At 43.4% G+C, this 18,585-nt stretch overlaps 1 protein-coding gene across 10 annotated transcripts in view; it reads left to right on the top strand.

Moving 5' to 3' along the window:
• Positions 1-18,585, top strand: part of abi1a (abl-interactor 1a) — a 45,379-nt gene that overhangs the window by 1,677 nt on the left and 25,117 nt on the right. For all 10 annotated transcript variants that reach the window (XM_053859253.1, XM_053859254.1, XM_053859256.1 and 7 more), the window contains exon 2: positions 12,695-12,862. In XM_053859253.1, coding sequence (XP_053715228.1) covers positions 12,695-12,862 — 168 coding nt within the window. The remainder of the gene's footprint in view (positions 1-12,694; positions 12,863-18,585) is intronic.

The raw sequence follows: 18,585 nt of genomic DNA, 5'->3' as shown, positions 1-18,585 counted from the left end.
CTTAATTCATATTTAAAAGCCTCAGATTGACTTCTGTTGGGACGCAGCAGCAACATCCCGCTGGAGCTTCAGCGTCTCTAGTTCGCTGTAAAGATACAGAGTTGTTTTACATCCCACACTATTAATAAAGTGGTGTTTGGTGCCTGGGAGTGGTGTCGGAGCCGCTCTGTGAGAAAAGAGCAGAGAGGGTGTGTCCCCTCCAGCTGCGGTCACACAGGACTCCCCTGTAATTTCTGTGTCATCCTCGGCTGAACCGGCTATCGCTCTTGTCGGATTAGTGCCAGCCGTCGCCCACGTCAGCGCCGCAGGGCGTTCAAACCGTCAGATTTTGAGATTGTGTTCTTTTTGTCAGAAGCCTGGCACGCTTGTGATCATGGCGCTGAATTCCTGTGTTCAGATCTGGAGCGGGATCTTTGATGTGACCGGCTTTGGCCCAGTGCTGTCACTGAAATTCAGAAGATATTTGTGAGTCGACTATTCAAGACTGAGCTTGTGTGAATACAGGAATAAATCCATCATGTGCAGAGTAGTTGCGTCATGATCATCATTGCTTGTGCTGTTCAAACTGACATCTGGTTCAACCGAGCACGGCTAATCTAATGACCTCACCATGCTTCCTGGGGGTCCCCAACGCCGCCGGGACTTTGTTTACTCAATGTCCTATTACACCACCAGTTATAACTCTCCATTTCATTGCATCCATCTCAGGACCTGGGGCCCAAATCCAGCCCCAAGAGGTACAATTTATGTTGTTGACATCAACTTCAAAACTGAAAACAGCGCATCAAAAAGTAGCTCACCAACAAAGCTTGTCGATATCTTGACCGACAAAGACGATTCAAGTGACAAGACAGCATGAGAGGATTATATACGGCAAGAATTAAGACTACATTTTAACATTATTTTTGTCCCTCAAAATAAATAAATACAAGTTATTATATAAAATACCTTCTAATTACATCATATTTACATGGTTTACCAACAGTATAGTTGCCAATATATTCATTATTTTATTTAGTTTAGATTGCCTTTATTCTTTCCTTAATGGATTATTTGTATTGAGAATCCTCAAATAGATAGAATGACATGATGTATTTTAAGCATGAAATGTCATGGTGTAATTACAATTTAAGTACTATTTTATGATATGTAATTTCAGATTTTTTTTACTTCTTTCTGATGTCAGTCCCAGGGAAGGGTGTGGACCCTTAGGGACTTTAATTTCCCCTCCTGAATCACAATAAGCTCCTGTCATGGTCATTTGTCAACTGTCTGCAAAAGTTGTCGAGCGGCGATGATGCAGTTGCCAGTATATGAACACAGAATCAGTCGACAGTAAACAGAGCAGGTTCCATCGTTCCGATGTAAACTGCACCTGACCGGGGCACTGATATCTGATTCTGTTTAAACGACTTTTTCTCATCAGCGACTGCCACTTACTGAGTTCATAAATCTCACTTTTATAGAAATACTATCTGCCTGCTTGACTGAGTTTGACTCCCCTGATATAGAGGATTGAGTGTGGCCCCCTACTCTGAGGTGCACCTCAACTGGAGCACCACACTCCCACAGCTCCATTCTGGACCTGGAAAACCTGCCAGTGTTCGAGAAAAGAAACGCGTGTGCCATTTCTGATGCTGGCCCATCGACCTCCACCGTTTCTGGTTCTGCCCACGTTAGTTCTGGGCAGGCTGAAATAGGGAGAGATGCTGGGTGGTCTGTCTGTTCTTGGAAAATAAATCCTGGCTGCAGGACTCGCAATGATTCTCTGACTGCTTGTTGTTGAAATGAAGCGCTATTGTCGTGTATTGGAGCTGAAGAAATGGTGTTCCAGGAGTCGTGTAGACTTCCACAACCATCTGTTATTGAAGCTCCAGGTTTCACTCTGGATGTTGTCAAACAACTCTCTCACCCTGGGGCCGAGACTCATTTTTGTAACCAACAAGGCTGTTTTACCCGTTTTGGTTCAGAAAGATGACCTGGCAGAGTGTGATTTACAATGCAAGTCCAGGAAATAGAACCACATGTCTTTCAGAGTAGAAGTGCCTGTGTTGAAGTCAGCGCTGGTGAGCAGACAGAGAGAACTGATGATGCATTAGTGAGTCAGCCACCCAGTGTGTGGTCAAGCCAAACAAGTGAGTCAGATGTTTCGTTGAGTTTCTTCTGAGACAGGAATTAGACTGTTCAAGTCAGTTATGTTTGACGGCTTTGCTGCAATATAATACTGTGATCCCCAGAGACTGGATGTTGTCGTACTTCTCACACACTTCTCATGGATTCATATCTCCTCGCACATCCTCCAGTGTGGCAAAATTGGGGTTTCTCCTTTCCGTTTTTCAAGCTCGACTGGAAGTGTCAGACACTTTTGTGAACCCGCTCAGTCTGCTGGAGGTTCCTTTGCGGCCTCTGACATGCTGGTGAGGAGGGGTTCAAACACACTCTCCAACATGTCCCAGCATGCAGCTGTGCTCCTCCTTCTCATCTCCAGTCCCACATTCTCGCCCTCTGTTCTGAAATGTTGTCAGTGTGAAGCAGCAGAAGTGAAACCCTGTTTACTGTGTCCCTGCATTTTAGTCTTTTTCTGTGACTGCATCTCTTGTGTTTCCTGTTGGCCTGCTGACACCGAAGAGACTGGCTTTGCTGAGAATGCCTTCCACCACAGGAAGTTGCTTTGTAATGGACCCCACCAAAAATACCCTTCAGGTCGAAATGAAGAAATAAATAACCCCGGGTTCATCCTTTAACCATGTCCGCCTCTAACAGCTAGCAGCATTTATTTTGCACCCAGAAAATGGCTACACATTTAACAATATCATGCATTTCAGTGATTAAAAAATGTACTTTATTTGACAAAATGTTTTGTCTTGCAGATAAAAATGTCCTCAAAATTGGTCTCCAATCTTATTTTAGCCAAAAGTACTAACAGAGACTCTAGTCTCCTAGTGTTCTAATCTCAGGGGACTTGAGTCAATAGCGGCCTAGTCGTTGGGTTCTTCCCATGAGACTAATGCACTTAGCAGAAGCTTATGTTGATACCACATCTGGCTCCGGAGAAGCTAATGTCACATGATCTGGAAGCACAAGTGGACCGTGATCTCCACGGCTCTTAGCCTTTGATGAAGTCCTCTGTGTGACACTCTGGCTCGGCACCGAGTTGCCGAGTGTCTGGCATGCGCCCCGGCCAGCTGGAATGTTTTACTGGAAACAGTCGGGTTAAGTTGGGGAAGCGTGTTTCTGAGTGTGAGCCGGTCCTTCTAGTAACAGTAAGGGTGTGAATCTTTTACCATCTCATGATTAGATTGCGATTTTTGCAGCCATGATTCAATATAAAATCCCTTTTTCGACTCAAAATTATTGATAATGATTTCTGATGTGATTTCTGGTCATGATCTACTCCCATCAATCTTTGTTTGGGTATTTTCTGGGGGTGCATGTCTTCCAGAACAGATTGCGCGGTGACGTCTAACATCGCACGCAGTTGCAAAATGGTGGACAGCCAGTGGATTTTCATTTTTAAATCTGAATCGATTTTGGGATGAGAATTACAAATCGCAATTTTTCTATGAATCATTTTTTTTACTGTGAAAAACTGCAACGAAACTGATGATCCAGTTCTGATGACTGAATTTTGCTTCGGCCTGTTGGGACTTTGTTCTCTCGTGCCAAGCATAAAGCAATTGCTCATAATCTACACAGCCTCACTGGAGGAAGTCCTTGGAGTCAGTAGACTAAATTTGCATACCGACTTCTTTGTGCGCCTTTCACTCCCAACTCCCTTGGCATCTTTTGTGTTCTTGAAAGTTTACCAGTGAAATATGTCACAGGTGACGCTCTTCCTGTGAAAACTGACTACAAATTTGCCCGGAAAAGGTCAGTGAAAGGTTAATGAGCATTCACAGGGTGTCCTGAGTTCTCCTCCATGCCTCTCTCTGTCACACTGAAAGATATTCTAATTGCTCTTCAGCGGTTGTCCAGGTTGGCAGGACCTTATGGCCTCTCAGTAAGGCTCCATCTGCCCCGGCAATGAAGGTGAAATTAAAATTACAAAGTAAAGTTCTGGAGCATTCGAAGGTGGGTTTGGAGGCACTTTAATTCAGTTTGTCAGTCATTTGGTTGAACTGCAATTCTGAAGTGACATTTGCTGGATGGTACATAAAAAGGGGGGCTGAAAACACATTTCAAAAGAAACCTCACGACTGAAGTCCATTACTTGCGAAACTGAAGTTGCACGTCCTGGCCGGACATATGAAGAGATGCTGCTGATTCGAGGGAGATTTACTTCTCAGCGCTGATTTACTTCTAAGCGTTTTTATTGACACCAATTCAATTAATGTCAAAACTTTCCCCTCTGATTCACTGTTTCTCAGTTGCATCTTTATTGGCTGCGTTCTGTTCCAAATTCCTGAATTTTGTTGTTTAGTTGAAATGTTCTGCAATGCTTAAAAACATGTGCATTGATCATCTCAAGATCATTAGACTTGGTTTGTCCTGTTCTTTTTTTCTTTTTTAACTGTGTAATTTGAAGAGTCACGCAGGCATCTATAGACTCTAAAAAAGGAAGGACATTTCTTATTGAGTAAGTTTGTTTTGTTGCTTTCTGTCGAGCGAACTGCGAAGAGAACTCTGAACTATTCATTTAAATCACATGGGATATTTAAGGAACTCCCGGCTTGGCTAAAATCAAATGTGGGAATCCTTATATTTCAACATCTGGTGTTGCAGCGGTGGCTACGATTACAGTGCTGTGTGTTCTGAAGGTACATTCTTTTGGATCAAATCATGATTTATTGGGTGTTTCTGACTCTTACAACAACAGACAATTGTGGAAGCCATTGAGAAATGACTTTACAGCTGACACACTACTGTGCCGTATCTGTTTGGATGACCGAGGCACGGTATGCGGAAAACACTTCTCTTCCCTGCTCTGGCTCATCTTCTCATGTGTTTGTTTTGTTGACGTCTCACGTGATTACGAGATCATCTTCCTGTTTCGAGTATCCCATCCTTAGCTGCTGTTTTGTGAAGGAGTCTTGAATTGGAGCTCAGCCATGGGAGGACTCAGTGCTGTATTGGAGACACTAACCTACTCGCCTTGCTGTGGTTGCATCGGCCAGTGTTTATAATTGCAAATTGTTAGCCTCTATCGTAAGTAAGTCTGCTGCAGGCGTGGCAGCACTCAGACTGAGCTGTCGCTAAACAACCAGACAAGCTAACTGCTCCAGCAAAGCTTCCCAACAATGTCTTGTGAGTAATTACATGTGCACTGCCTGCACCTTTACTCCTAATGAGCTGCTAGATGTCAGACAGGAGAGTCAATATAACAGCCCTGAGAGCGTTAGACGCGGTCCAGTCTGCAGTAGTCAGCTGCCAATACATCACAAGTGCCAAATCACTGTGTGAGCTTCTCAACCTTCCATTTGTATTTACAGTTTGGTGAAAGGGAACTTTCTCAAGAGAATGTGCCTAATGCAGTTTTCATTATTTACAATTATCTGACACTTGTGTGGCGCCCCTCCGCTGCACTGGGAATGTTTTAAGATGTAGTGGAATTCTAGACATTCCAGAATTTTTCCCCCACCCACATGCGCTCCCACCACATTTACCCTCCGGATATCTTGGGAGTACACACAGCAACTGAGATTGTCAGCTGTGTTGGTTTAATGTCAGATGTTCGTACATGCCTGAGCCGCCAGTGAAACTACAGCACATGGAGCTTGTTTTCCTCTTTGAAGGTGGATTTTGAAAGGTAGTTACAAGCTGTCAGTGTTGTTTGATCCAAGTGGGGAGTGGAATTGTTCCAAAAAGCCACTGCCCGGTCCACTGCCAAGAAAGATAATGGAATTACCTGACCAGATCGCCATCTTTCAGGCTCAGTTTGACGCTGTTATTGGGGCCTTTAGCAGTCCACCTGCATCACCAAACACATATTGACTTGTCAGTCAGTACGCAGTCCCATACACAGCAAATTGCACAGCACAAAAAGGAGCTATTCAAAGTCAAAACGATAATCGAGCTGTTGACAACTTGATTTTGTAGTCCGACCGAGGATAGTGACCTCCAGATTATCTTAAATCTCATAAGATTATCCTACAAGGGAATCATTTCGGAAGTGTGTTAAGAGTGATAATCGGCTCCGAAAATGGCCAGAGCCGATATTCGTGAATGTTAAACATGTTCAGTCTTTACGAACCTACGAACCAAAACCTGGTGTGGAGGGTCGATTGCTCCCAACTGTGACGTGGAGTATTACGTAGCCATTCAAGAAGCGAAACAAGGAAGCAAAGGGTGTGTTTTGACATTTATTGAATTTCTGCTAATTAAAATGCTGGTTTTTAATCATGAGAAGTAAATCTCACTCCATTCTGCAGCTGAGTCCGTTACTCAGATGTCTGGGTGGCAGGAGCGAGCTTTAGGTCCGTAAACAGGTGACGAGTTTTTGTCATTTAGTTATGGTGTTTCTTTCAAGAGTTTTCTGCTAAGTAAAGTCTCCATCGACCAGTGGCCTTCCATGTTGTGTTTTCCGCTTTTTGTGATGTTTCCGTTTCGCCCCTCATTTGTGCAAGACAAGATTCCCTGATGATACTGAACCTTACTGCCAGCGGCATGTTAATGACAGCAGTTTTACCAGCACTGGACTTTAAAACCCTATTTTGGATTGAGGTCAATCTGTGCTGCGGGGTGTCCCTTTTGCAGATCAGGCACTTTTCCCCAAACCCCAGGGGATGGGGGTCTAGAAAAGCAGCAAATGGGTTCATCACCAAAACTCCTGTTTGCTGGACTCCTCTTTAGTCTTGGCGATGGTAATAGGTCTGAATCAGATGGGAAACTGGTAGTTCTTTCATATGTTTAACACTGAAATGTGGGAAGCAGTCCCTATCTCCAACAGTCAAGTTTCAGGGATTAAACTGAAAACACCACGCCTTATTTCTCAGGACTGGCGAGGCTGCTGAAATAGAACTTCCCGTGATACTAATCAGTTCTTCTATCTGCCACTCCCTTCCTGTCACCACAGTAGTTGATGATTCTGCTCAGAAAAATAATCTAAAGGTGGCTTTTTTTGGGGAGCTTTCTATCCTGACTGCCGCAGCTCCTGGTTTATTACGCTCTCATGCTGTGAATTCCTCAGTACTCCCGCTTTAAAACCGGCTGAAGTGCTGACAGCTCGTCTTCTTCTTCCTGGATAGTCTGCTTTGCTCTGTCATTACTCAGCATGGAAATATGAGATGTAGTTCCCGGGAGCGTTAAAACACCCTGAGAGCTTACCTTGTACTGCACACCTCCGACTGCACGACAGTACACTCGGCTTCCCAACGCTGTAATTTGCCTTCTGTACTGAGTGAGGACAATTTAAAGTATTGTCAGCTGCTTTAGGTTACTGAGTGACTATCACCCTTACTCTAAACGGAGTACCTTACTGTTTGAAAAGCAAACATAATTGCATGAGCAGTAGATTAATTGGAGCTAATACAAACCTAGATCTTTGTGTTCTTGAAGCCTATCTACTAATCTCTGAAACAAAAACATAACCATGCACAAGAAACATGGAGGCAACTTCAGGGTCGGCAGGTTACTCTGCGCATACTGTAGTTTGGTTCTTAGCATAATGTGGCTAGTATTGGGGGGGGGGGGGTCTGGACATGTACCTACGCTCACAGTACAGCTTTGTGTAACTAACTGTGAAACTATATTGGAATATTGATGCACGCATCAGGCCCTAGATATTCAAATCCATTTGGGAAATCTGAATCAATACCCAGCTCTATAGCCTTCACTTTTCATGTTTCTTTGTTGCAACAACAAAAAAAAATGGGTAGTGATTCTAAAGAAATTGTCTATACACTGGTGCATATATATTATTATTAAGTCACAAATAATAAAAAAAATATTATTTTGAAAAATTAGATGAATATATGAGGGAGATATATATTCCTTGGAAGAGCATATTGCCCAACCATAGTTGTGGATAGGACAGTATTTCGGTAGTCGGATCTATACACTGGAATTGCTGTAAAATTGTTGCATCAGAGTCATTTGCGAGTCTTGGTTCACATCTCAAAGTCAAGTTATTTTGCTAATCTCCACTACTCACAAGGGACAGCTCTCTGAATGAAAGCTGATTCGGGGGAATTCTGGTGAGTGTTGATTTGTGTTCGCTTGACCTATTGATGATGCAACATGAGTGGCTCCGGGAGTGGGGGGCGCCAGTGGGGCTATAATCAAGGGTCACTTCTGAACGCCCACTGACCTCTTGTCATGACCGAGTTAGTCCGTTGACTTGAAAACCTCAACAGCACTTCTGTATTGTGTCGTAAATGGGCTGGTTTCCTTCCGTCCTCTGGAGGAATCCAGGCTGGATGGCTGGATCTGGATGTAAAGCAGAATTACAGTGGTGTGATTAAAGTGGGGATGAAAGCTTTAACCTCATGTGACCTCAGTGGATGGAATAACCCAGATTTGCCCCAGCCTGCCCCTGTCTGACAAATCATTTCAATCTCATTGCAGTCGATGTGTGAAATGGGTCAAAGCAGCTAGTTTGGTGATTTCAGGAGTTTTAATCCCACTTATGGAACGGTTCACCCACTTTCATTTTGGGGTACAAGCAACTAAGTGGGGGAACATGTTAACAAATGTGGAGGAACAAGAACCATGCTGCCGCTGGCACTTATCGCCAATACAGGCAGTTTTCATTCCATTATTCTATTGGCCTTGTCATCAGTCCACTTCAGTCAGTTACTGTGATTTCTTATGGTAACATTTGCTTTGGGTTACCAGTGTTTTACATTCCAAAACAATGAGCCTTGTAAGCTACCAAGATATTCCTTCACTGGACTTGTCTGATTATCAAGAAACTTGCTGCTGTTTCTTTTGCAATCTAGGCGCCAAAGTTTGGTCTCTGAAATGCTTCTTTTGGGTCTAGAGTCAAGGACAGAGATAAAGGAGGTGAGGAGACCGGATAGAGACGACTGTGAGCTCAGTAGTCACTGCCCTGACATATGTTTAGAGAGTGTTTGATCGAGACCTACAGCAAATACCAAAATACCAGCCCATTTTTTTTTTCATTTTTACAAATATACACTTTTTGTAGGACCTATAATGATAATTCTGTGATGATAAGTGAAGAGCTTTCAGGTTTTTATGTGACTTTTGTGTGCTCTTTTAAATGATCAATGGCATCGCTGGTTTAAATGACATTTATTTATGCCTGTCAGAAGATCCCTTGTGACAATTTACTCCAGTTGGACACAATGAATCAGAACTAGTGAATGAACACGCTAATTTAGTTGGAACTTTTCAAGAACTCAGACAGAATAATAGCACTGAGGTCTGTTTTGTAAGCATTACCTCAGACGTTAAATTGGTTACGGTTTTGGCCCACTGTCCTCGTTGTTGTAGGCAATTTTAACACTTTATAACGAAGGTTAACACGACGTTGTTTGTCAGAACAAATTGGCATAGTTGTGTTTGTAGACACAACCATGCAACTGTTTAATTTCCCCTTGTCATTATCATTTATCTCACAATTTGAACTGATTTGAGCCTGCTGCTATTTTTGGATCAAGCCTGACATTGGCTGTTGTTCTGCTCTGCTCTTTTGTGATGTTTTCTTCAGCTCTTCATTCTTTATATCAATAGCAAATGATCACAGGAGCAACCCATCCTCACTCCCGTGGTGTAATATAGTGACGTATACTGACACCAAAGGCAGCCTTCATTGTTGTTGACGCATTAGCTTTTCAATTGAAGCACATGTCCTGCCTTTTGCATCATATCCTGACGCAATAGGCAGTGGGACACATAAAAGAAAGTCGAAGTTTGGGGTGAGGTAAGTCAAGGGGTGGCTCTCTTTTTGTTCTACATGTAACAACCGATCACAATTTTTAAGCCCCTATATAGAAAGTGCCACCCAATGTAATTGAGCTTGGAAGGCTACATGGACGTTTTTTGCTACATTGAAATGTCTATGTGTCAAAATGTTACGCGGAAGGTTGCTATTGGCGTCACTATAGGATGCAGAAGTCCACTCCCCCCAATGTAAATATATTATGCCATGGGAGTGAGGGTGGGTTGACAGAAGGAAGGCAGTGATAAAGCTGACAGCCCATATTCTCATACAGACATTAAGATTAAGGTCTGTATCCAACAAGCCCTCTGAAGTTAAGAGTTTGAGGATGTCGTGACTCATTAAGTATGAAATAATAAATCCTCTGTTGAAGAGAGATTAGGTGGTTGATCAGAAAATGCTAGATTAGCAGTGTCCTTTTATTAATTGGAGTTGCTGATTTGCAGAAGTGTGAAACACTGATATGAAATCTCTGAATTCCTAACTTCCAAACCCCTATGAATAATTTTGAATTAGCTGAATGAAGCTGAATTCACAGCAGTGTTGCTCAGCAATGAATAAATACAGTTATTCAAAAATTCTGCTTTACTAACCTAATAGAAGCACTTTCTCTCTCCAGTTTGTGTGGGCCAAGCATATGTTGCTCAGTAATCTGGTTAATGCTTTGAAAAGCAAAAATGATTTGAGCGTTCAAATTAAATCATGGATAAAGTCAGTTTGTTGCTGTTATAACGGGTATATTCCCACACAGCTGGCACAGCGTTTCACATGGTCAGGAGAGGGGACTGTTGTTTGGGCAGATGGGTTTTTGCTGTGAGCCCTCGCTGGAATCTCTCCTCGTTGCTGAATCCGTTGTCGTTCAACACTACTACCAACGGGCTCACCTCTTCACCCCGCTGATGCCAAACGGCGTGGCAGCTCTCCAGGTCAGCAGCTTTTCGCCGCTCGGATTGCTCTAGGATTAGTTACCCGCCGCCATCAGCAATGAGACAGTGACACACTTCTGGCCATTATCTCTGCCCAGCTGTACTCGCGTCCTTATCGCTGCTATCATGTGTTCCCACACCGCTGCCCCCGGTGCCATCAAGCACTGCTGTTTTGGGATGCTCCAGGCTCCACTGCTCCTCTGTCTTTATGAGATCACTGGTAATGGCAGGGGTTAACGCCCGGCTCACCGCCTTGACTTGTTTAAAGAAAAGGTTTCTTTATAGCACTTTGTCCAGACTTATTTACATAAGAGACGTTACAACAGTTCTGTAAACCTTTGGCAAACAGCTCATTCTGCGTAGAAACACCATGAGAAAGCAGGCTGTGGGATGTCTCTCTGGTGGATGAGATAAACTTAATAGCTGGCTACCTCTTAATGGTTTGAAATCATTTAAGATCTTCCACAAAGTGTCTCCCTCTTGCCCTCAAGTAAAGGTATCAGTGGCTAAAGTGCTCAAGAGAATTTGAATAATCAATACAATTTGTCCCAGAAGTACCTTTTAAACTTTTAATTCGAAAAACAATTTAACTCTCAGGGCTCTCACCATTGCTGTAGAGTACCCCTTGCTGTGTGATTGAGATGTGTTTTAATCATGTGTCTTCATTTCGCGGTGGCCCCGGCCCTCTACGCTGAGAACCTGTCAGTACAGGATCCGAGACAGCTATAGTATCAGCTCTGCACATGTGCGGGAGTGATGCAGTGTTCACAACGTCACTACTGTTACTCCAAATGGACATAACACAACTGGAGTTTCCAAAGCCATAGAAGTGGTATGTGATTAAGTTAACTTGTGTAGCTATTAAACGGGCAGCAGGGTGATACACTCGTCTATTCAGTTGCGGTTTGTGCAGATTTTTGCGGAAACTCGCATAGATCAAAGTGGATTTAATATCATTATGCTGGCATCGGCACCAGAGTCAGGCATGAGGCCAAGTGTAACTGTGCCTCATTCAACAAAATAAATAAGTCTTCAGGAGTAATGGTCTGTCCTGAACGCTGCCTGGTTGTGGAGCCGAATTGTTGGTTCTCCATTAACGTTACACTTGTGTATTTCCATTCCATATCAGTGCATACAAGCGAAAATTGTCTCATTTCAGTGTTGTTACAGATTCTTTAAACATTCTTTTATTAGTAGTGTTGACTTGACTACTATGGTCTAATTTCAACCAAGTTCTTCTTCCAAGGAAATGGCGAGATGCTTGGTGAAGTTTGCAACTTATCTTGACCTGCTATTTTAGCTTCTCATGACAAAACCACTGAGCAGTCAATGCCACAAAATCCTACTGTAGTGACTGGAACAACAAATAACAAGCATCATGTGAGCTATCAATATTACCTTGCACCTTGTGTGTGTTTAATGTTGGAGGTGTTTGCCATTTTGCCTACTGTTGTTGTTTTTTTGGGTGTCTGAGGTTGCCACTGTTGTTTGAGGAGTTCCACCTCCATTTTTGGTCGAATACGATCATCAATTTTAATGTTTGTTTCTCCTGACTCCACTCTGGCTGAATGCACATGGTTTGTTGCTGTCTAGCAACTTAGTCCTGAGAGGCTTGTTGTGACAAGACTCAAGACGTCTTCTCTGACTTAAATATTTAATTTTTGGAACTATCTGGTGCTGCTGTAAACGTTAAGGCTCCAGCTCTTCACACTCTGTTGGAGCAGCAGGAAGTGTTACATCATCCCACATCCCTGAAGAGCCCCTCTGGTATCTGGAGAATGAGGAGGAGGAATGGAGTTGACTGTGTGGGGAGGTGGGAGGGGGTGTATCTCTTTAGCCATATTGGCCCTAATCCACCACAAACATGACCTGGATACACAAGTGCAAACATTATCTCACCGCTAACTATGCCTCCTCTCCTTCACAGGCTCAGGACAAGAGGAAAGCTCTGGAGGAGACCAAGGCTTACACCACGCAGTCTCTGGCCAGCGTGGCCTACCAGATCAACGCCTTAGCCAACAATGTCCTGCAGCTGCTGGACATACAGGCGTCGCAGCTGCGGCGCATGGAGTCGTCCATCAACCACATCTCCCAGGTCAGACACACACAGCTCTTGTAGAACTCCAGTGCCTTGCTCACACTCACACAGACTCCTTTATTTCCCATTGGACCATTGAGTTTCTTGCTTTTATCAGTTGGTCACTAGCTTGTTTTGATTCATACTTGCTTGTCTGTGGGTCTCTTTGGATGCAAGTGAATCTCTTTTTTCACCCAGAGGATTCTGAGGAAGGACACGCTCTTTACTCCATTGACCAGTTAAAACACTGGCACACCAGAAGACGTGATGTTGAAAGATGATGAGTCATGGGCCATGCCCTACCAGTGAAACTGAGGAATGTAGTCTTTCAGGCGTTGGACTTGAAATTACATCTTAAAAATTAAACCCCACTCGATTGCAATTGGCTGGTGTCACAGCCCTGTGTCAAACTCAAGGCTTGTGGGCCAAATCCGGCCCTTCAGAGGCCCATTGATGCACAACATTACATATGGATACGGACAATGTTTTTCTTCATTTTGTCCGTATTTCTGCAGATTTTCACAAAGCTTGTGGAACAGTACCTCTGGAAACTGTGATGGGCAGTGTTGCCAATACGTAGCTCTATTGAGATACAAATAAGACCTCAGAACAGCCTCACCGACCACAACGCTGCCTCCATTTACCTCTTTTGTGCTAGAGCTACATTCTCTATATTTCTTCCTCAGTCGCCATGTTTGTTTTAGAGTTTGTTGTTTTACGTTAGGCTGCTCCCCCGACGGTTATATTGGTGATCAGCAATACCAAAGTAAAGAAACCATGGAAGCATGTGATGGTTGAAAAAGACAGGTACATAAATAAATGTTTATAGTCAGATTCTATTCTTGTCTAAAGTGCACTAAGATCAGCTGTCATGCATTTCAAGATCATGGCCTGTGAAGATTAGCGTGGCTGTTTGAGACGCTCTTTTCTAGTGAGCAGAGATTATGAGCGTCAACAGTGAGCCTGGACCCCAACAAAAACTGAAATGTTGAAGCACATGAAGGGAATTTGCTGAAAGATGGGAAGGCATATTTTTGTTTGTTCTTCAAGGAGAAGAACCTGATCATCTTTGAGGAGTACAATTGATGTATTCCGATTGTGAAGGCTCTGGGTGGTGCTGTTGTGAACATGTTGGCGGGAAGACCTGAAATTATTCTCTAAAGTTAAGATCCTGTCTGGTAGCCACTGTGCACCGGTGACCTGATTCTGGAGATTCCCCTCAGTTGCACGTACAGCTCAGACGCTCATCCAATGAAGGAACTAAAAGCTCAGACTGTGGGCATCATTCCAGATAGAAAGAGAATTCTACAAAGCTGCACTCTTGAAATGCAATTTTGGTCTGTTCACAAGTTGCTCAAGCAGACACTTTCCCATGTTGCTATCTGTGTTGTCCCCTGGCAGAGATGTGTTAAGAACGCAGAGCATTCTTTCAGGGTACACTCAAGGTCACGATTTATCTCGAATGGAGGGACTTTTGGGACCAGGAGGCTCGAGCGATGATGGGTCAGTGAGTCAGAGAGTAAAACGGAATGTGATTGATGATGAGAACAGCGGGCCGGCAGGGAGAGAAGACAAAAAAAGGCCACGTTTGCACTCAATATCTGTCCAAATAGCTCACAAGGTCACCATGACGCCACCAGCTGGAAGCGTTTCCATGACAACCGTGTTGGCCGTGTCTAAAAAGCTCACGAAACAGAGTTAGGCACGGTGTTCAAGGCTTCTCACATTGTCGTCTTGTGTGTTTGTTGCAAACACTTGTCACTGTTCATTCTCTGCTGCGTGGGAGATTCCAGAGCGTGAGACGGGACGATGGGCCTGCTCACTCCAGTCCAGGCTTTCCTCCAGGCAGCTGGTTTAGCCGGACAAGATACTTCGTTTCAATGAGATAGTTTTTTTTTCCATAGATTTCTGTACCTATGGTTGAGGGTTTTTGTGATACTAAAATTATAAACCTGATATTGATACCATGGAAGATACTCAACACCATTTCCACGAGTGGAGGGGGGGAAATTTGGGACAGGGACCAGCTACATGCCGTAATGAGTAAGATGAAGACTAGTGAAGTTTTGATTATTCATTCTAGGAGACATCAACGCTCTGTCTGTCGCATCCCTGTCTGTATGTGTGCTGCCAAAGTGTAAAAATGCCTGCTGTCGCTGCCATTACCCTGTTTTCATACTGAGGCGGAAGAGCCTGTGGCAGAATAGTCACTCGCTGGGTTTCCACCTTGTGCTGCGTGTGAAGTGGCTGTTAAGAGGCGACGAACAGGGAGCGCTTTGTCCAAACAGGCGGAAGAAAACGTCTCGCATTGAGAATCTCTCAGCGATACCCTGACTAACAAGATGAGAGCGGAGTAGTGTGCGTTGATGTCTCACATGCGCATAAATTATTTTCACCGCGCAGCTCCCCGTCAGGATTATGCCTTTTTTCCAGATGAAAGTTTCACTCTCACTGCTTGATTCAATCTGGCAACTTTTAAAGGTTTTGTTTTAGCAGTCTTGAGCGCTACTTTGTTGCCGTGGCGATATGTAAACCCACCATCATCACCTCGGACAGTTGGAGCCAGAGCTCACTCTCTTGAGTAAACGTTGGCACAGATGAGGAGACATAACAGCGGATAGTGACTGACCCCATTGTTTGGGCAAGTTCTGCTTGAAGTGGAGCAACAGAAGTGACATATTGTTTCACAGACATTTATGCAACACCGATGAGTTTAAATAAAGTGGACTAAACCCAAGAGAGCCATGAACTATCCAGCCAGATGGCCATTACTCTACTGTTGATGTAAAGGCGGACTTGAGGGAGGTTCTTGAGCTATTTATTTTGTTTATATATATTTGTTGAGCTATTTTTTATGTTTATATATTTAGTGTTTGTCAACTGAGCGAATGCCACTGGCTAACCAGCAAGCTAAGAAATAACAAGTAATGGAAGAAGTACTAACCAGTATTCGTAGGGTCACTTGAATTGTGGATTTGTCCCGTATTTGATGTTTAAACGAAGAATCCCTTGTTGAAGTATCACAGGACCTGATTTGTTCCATCACAAGGCGTCCTGAACACATCACAGTCTCTCAGCTCTCCTGCTTTTGGATGCTGTTTTCCACTCAAACTTCCAGCAAACCTTGCACCTCCTCACCAGACCAACCCGAATCCTTCACCGCTGCTGTGTTATTGTGAACGGGTTGCATGATATAATGCGCTGGTTACTTCACAGTTCCCCACGTTGAGCGCACAACTGCCTTAGCGACTACCCTGACGACTCCTTGCCATCAAACCAACCAACCAACAAGCCAACCGTGCGCTGCCAAGGAAGTGTAATTTTGCATAAATCACTTCTGCAAAAGAATAAGTTACTCCATGATATAATAATAATAATAATAAGTATTTTGATTTTCTTGACTAAAATGCAAGGATGCAATCTAAACCACTGATATAATGTGATAACTGATCACATCTTGTCACACACCACTCACTTTAATGTTTTACACTTTCACAAATTCTGATTCTATTATTATTATTTGTTTATTTATTTTTGCACTGAGCTGGTGTAGAAACATTATACATTCATAATAACTGAACCGAAATTGTGGTTGCACTCATTGGTATCCTTGATATTTCAGAAAGGTTTAGCATTGTATTGAGTTAATGCAGGCCAATAATATTGGGTAAAAACATCACAAACTCAGAGGGAGTGAGTGGCTTGGGGGGAGGTCTGCGCTCCCTGGGTGCTTGTATTTTTATTATTGTTCAGATCGCTCATCTATAGTCGGTCACGGCTCTCTTTTAAGTTGTTCAGCTTGCAATTCCGCTTGTCTGTTGTCCTGCCTGACACTGATGAAGCAGCATGTAAACGAGGATTGAAGAAGCACGCAGACACACACATCGACTGTAAAGTCCCAGTTTGTCCCGACAGCTGTGCGCTTCCCTCACGTGCTGTTGCGACCACAGTTCAACAACAATCTCGTCAGATCACAAGTCGGCAGGATTACTTCTGATCTCTGCCTGACATAGGTCACGGATTGTTCTGGTTCTTTCATTCTTTTCGCGGATGCACAAGTGCATGTCGGCGCTCCTACTCTGTTTTGGGCTCAACAGGAACACACTCATTCACAGAGCCACCGAGTCATGCGTGTGTGCGTCTCTGTGCTGCAGTGCCGGCCTCCTGAACTCCCGTGGAGGAGGTATGGCAGGCTTCCAGGAAGGAAACGAAGGAGGTTTTTCTCTCTGTGACTCGTCTGTTTGTGTCGCTCCGTGGTGGTCTCTCCCTCTCTGCCAGGCGTCTACTTTGTTAAGTGCTCACTCGAATCATTTTCACTTGAGGGGCTTAAAGCAGCATGTTTTTATGGTAACACAGACCTGTCCGATCATCCAGGATGAGCTGCAGGTGGAAATGGTTAACAACAAAAAACAAATGTAGTGAAATAAAAAAAAACAAAACAAAAACAGTATATTTTAGTACCATGGCAGGAAATTTAAAACAACTCCTGTCCAGGGTGTCTGTCATGAGAAAGGGAATATTGATTTACTTCATATTCTTCACTCAAAACCAGTGACTGCTTTGTTGCCTGCTCGACTTCTGTTTCATCGTGTGGGCTCCTGTAGCTGACTTATGAAGGGAAGCGTTGCAGTGTATTGACCATAACTGTCTCGCAGGAGCACTTGATGTTGGGTGAATCAGCTATTCTCGCTTCACTGTCATCATCATGATGAGCTCCACATTCTTTCCCACTTAACTCGCCGTGGTTTCATAAAATCATTACTCATTTCCTCTCCTGTCTCTCTGTGATGTATTTTTCCCAGCATGCACTGGTTATTTATTCAGTTGTCGGTCTGTTTGATGTGTAACCTCAGGAGCGTGCAGTTGTAGGGCGAATGATAATCCAGGTGCTGCGTCTGCATACCGCAGAGACCTTGTCATGTTGTCCTTTTACCTCTGGATGGAGAGTTCAGAATCATACCACAGTGAATGACCTCCACATTTTGGACGTGAGGTACTGCATGTGTCATCACTGTCATAGTGCTCTTGGTTGACACTCTTCCAAAGTAGAATGGCACAGTTAAAATGCTATTGATTTATTTTCTCTTCGCAACAATCCATTTTTGTCTCTCGTTTTGCTGTTGCTCTTTTATATAGCTGATGAAGCTCTGCTCATGCCATTGATGCTCTACTACTACTTCCATGTTTTGTCCTTTGCTACTCTTCTTCATCTTAATTGTTTAGTTCTTTTATCTTGTTGTTCTTTGACTATTATGTCTTTTTCTACATCTGTTTTTTCTTATGTATCCACTTGTATACTTGCTCTTCTACTTCGTGTGTCTTTCTTAATCTTCTACTTTGTTTCTTCTTTATGTTCTGTTTCGTCTTTGTCTTCTTGTACTTAGTCTTTTTCTATTTTTCTATTCATTTCTTGCTCGCCATCTTTGTCGTTATCTTCTACTTTGTCTTCTTTTCTTCTTCTTGTACTTTCTCACCGTCTTCTTCTGCGTTGTCTGTCATCTCCTTGGTCTTCTTCGTCTTCCTAGCCTCCATCTTCTCCTCTTCCTTCTTCCCCTCCTCCGATGGCTAAGCGATCTGATTGTTTCACCTCCTCAGTGAAATGTATTCAGTATGAAACACTAACCAAAAGTATTTGAAATGTGAAATTAGTTCAATAATAGCCATCTATCCTAAAATATCTTCTTTTTTCTTTCAAATTCTGTTTAGTCTGACAACAAAGAAGACTCCACCTCCGTGAAGTG

The sequence above is a fragment of the Synchiropus splendidus genome, chromosome 3 (genome assembly GCF_027744825.2).
Source record: "Synchiropus splendidus isolate RoL2022-P1 chromosome 3, RoL_Sspl_1.0, whole genome shotgun sequence".
Lineage (NCBI taxonomy): Eukaryota > Metazoa > Chordata > Actinopteri > Syngnathiformes > Callionymidae > Synchiropus > Synchiropus splendidus.
This window is presented reverse-complemented; position numbering and strand designations above follow the sequence as displayed.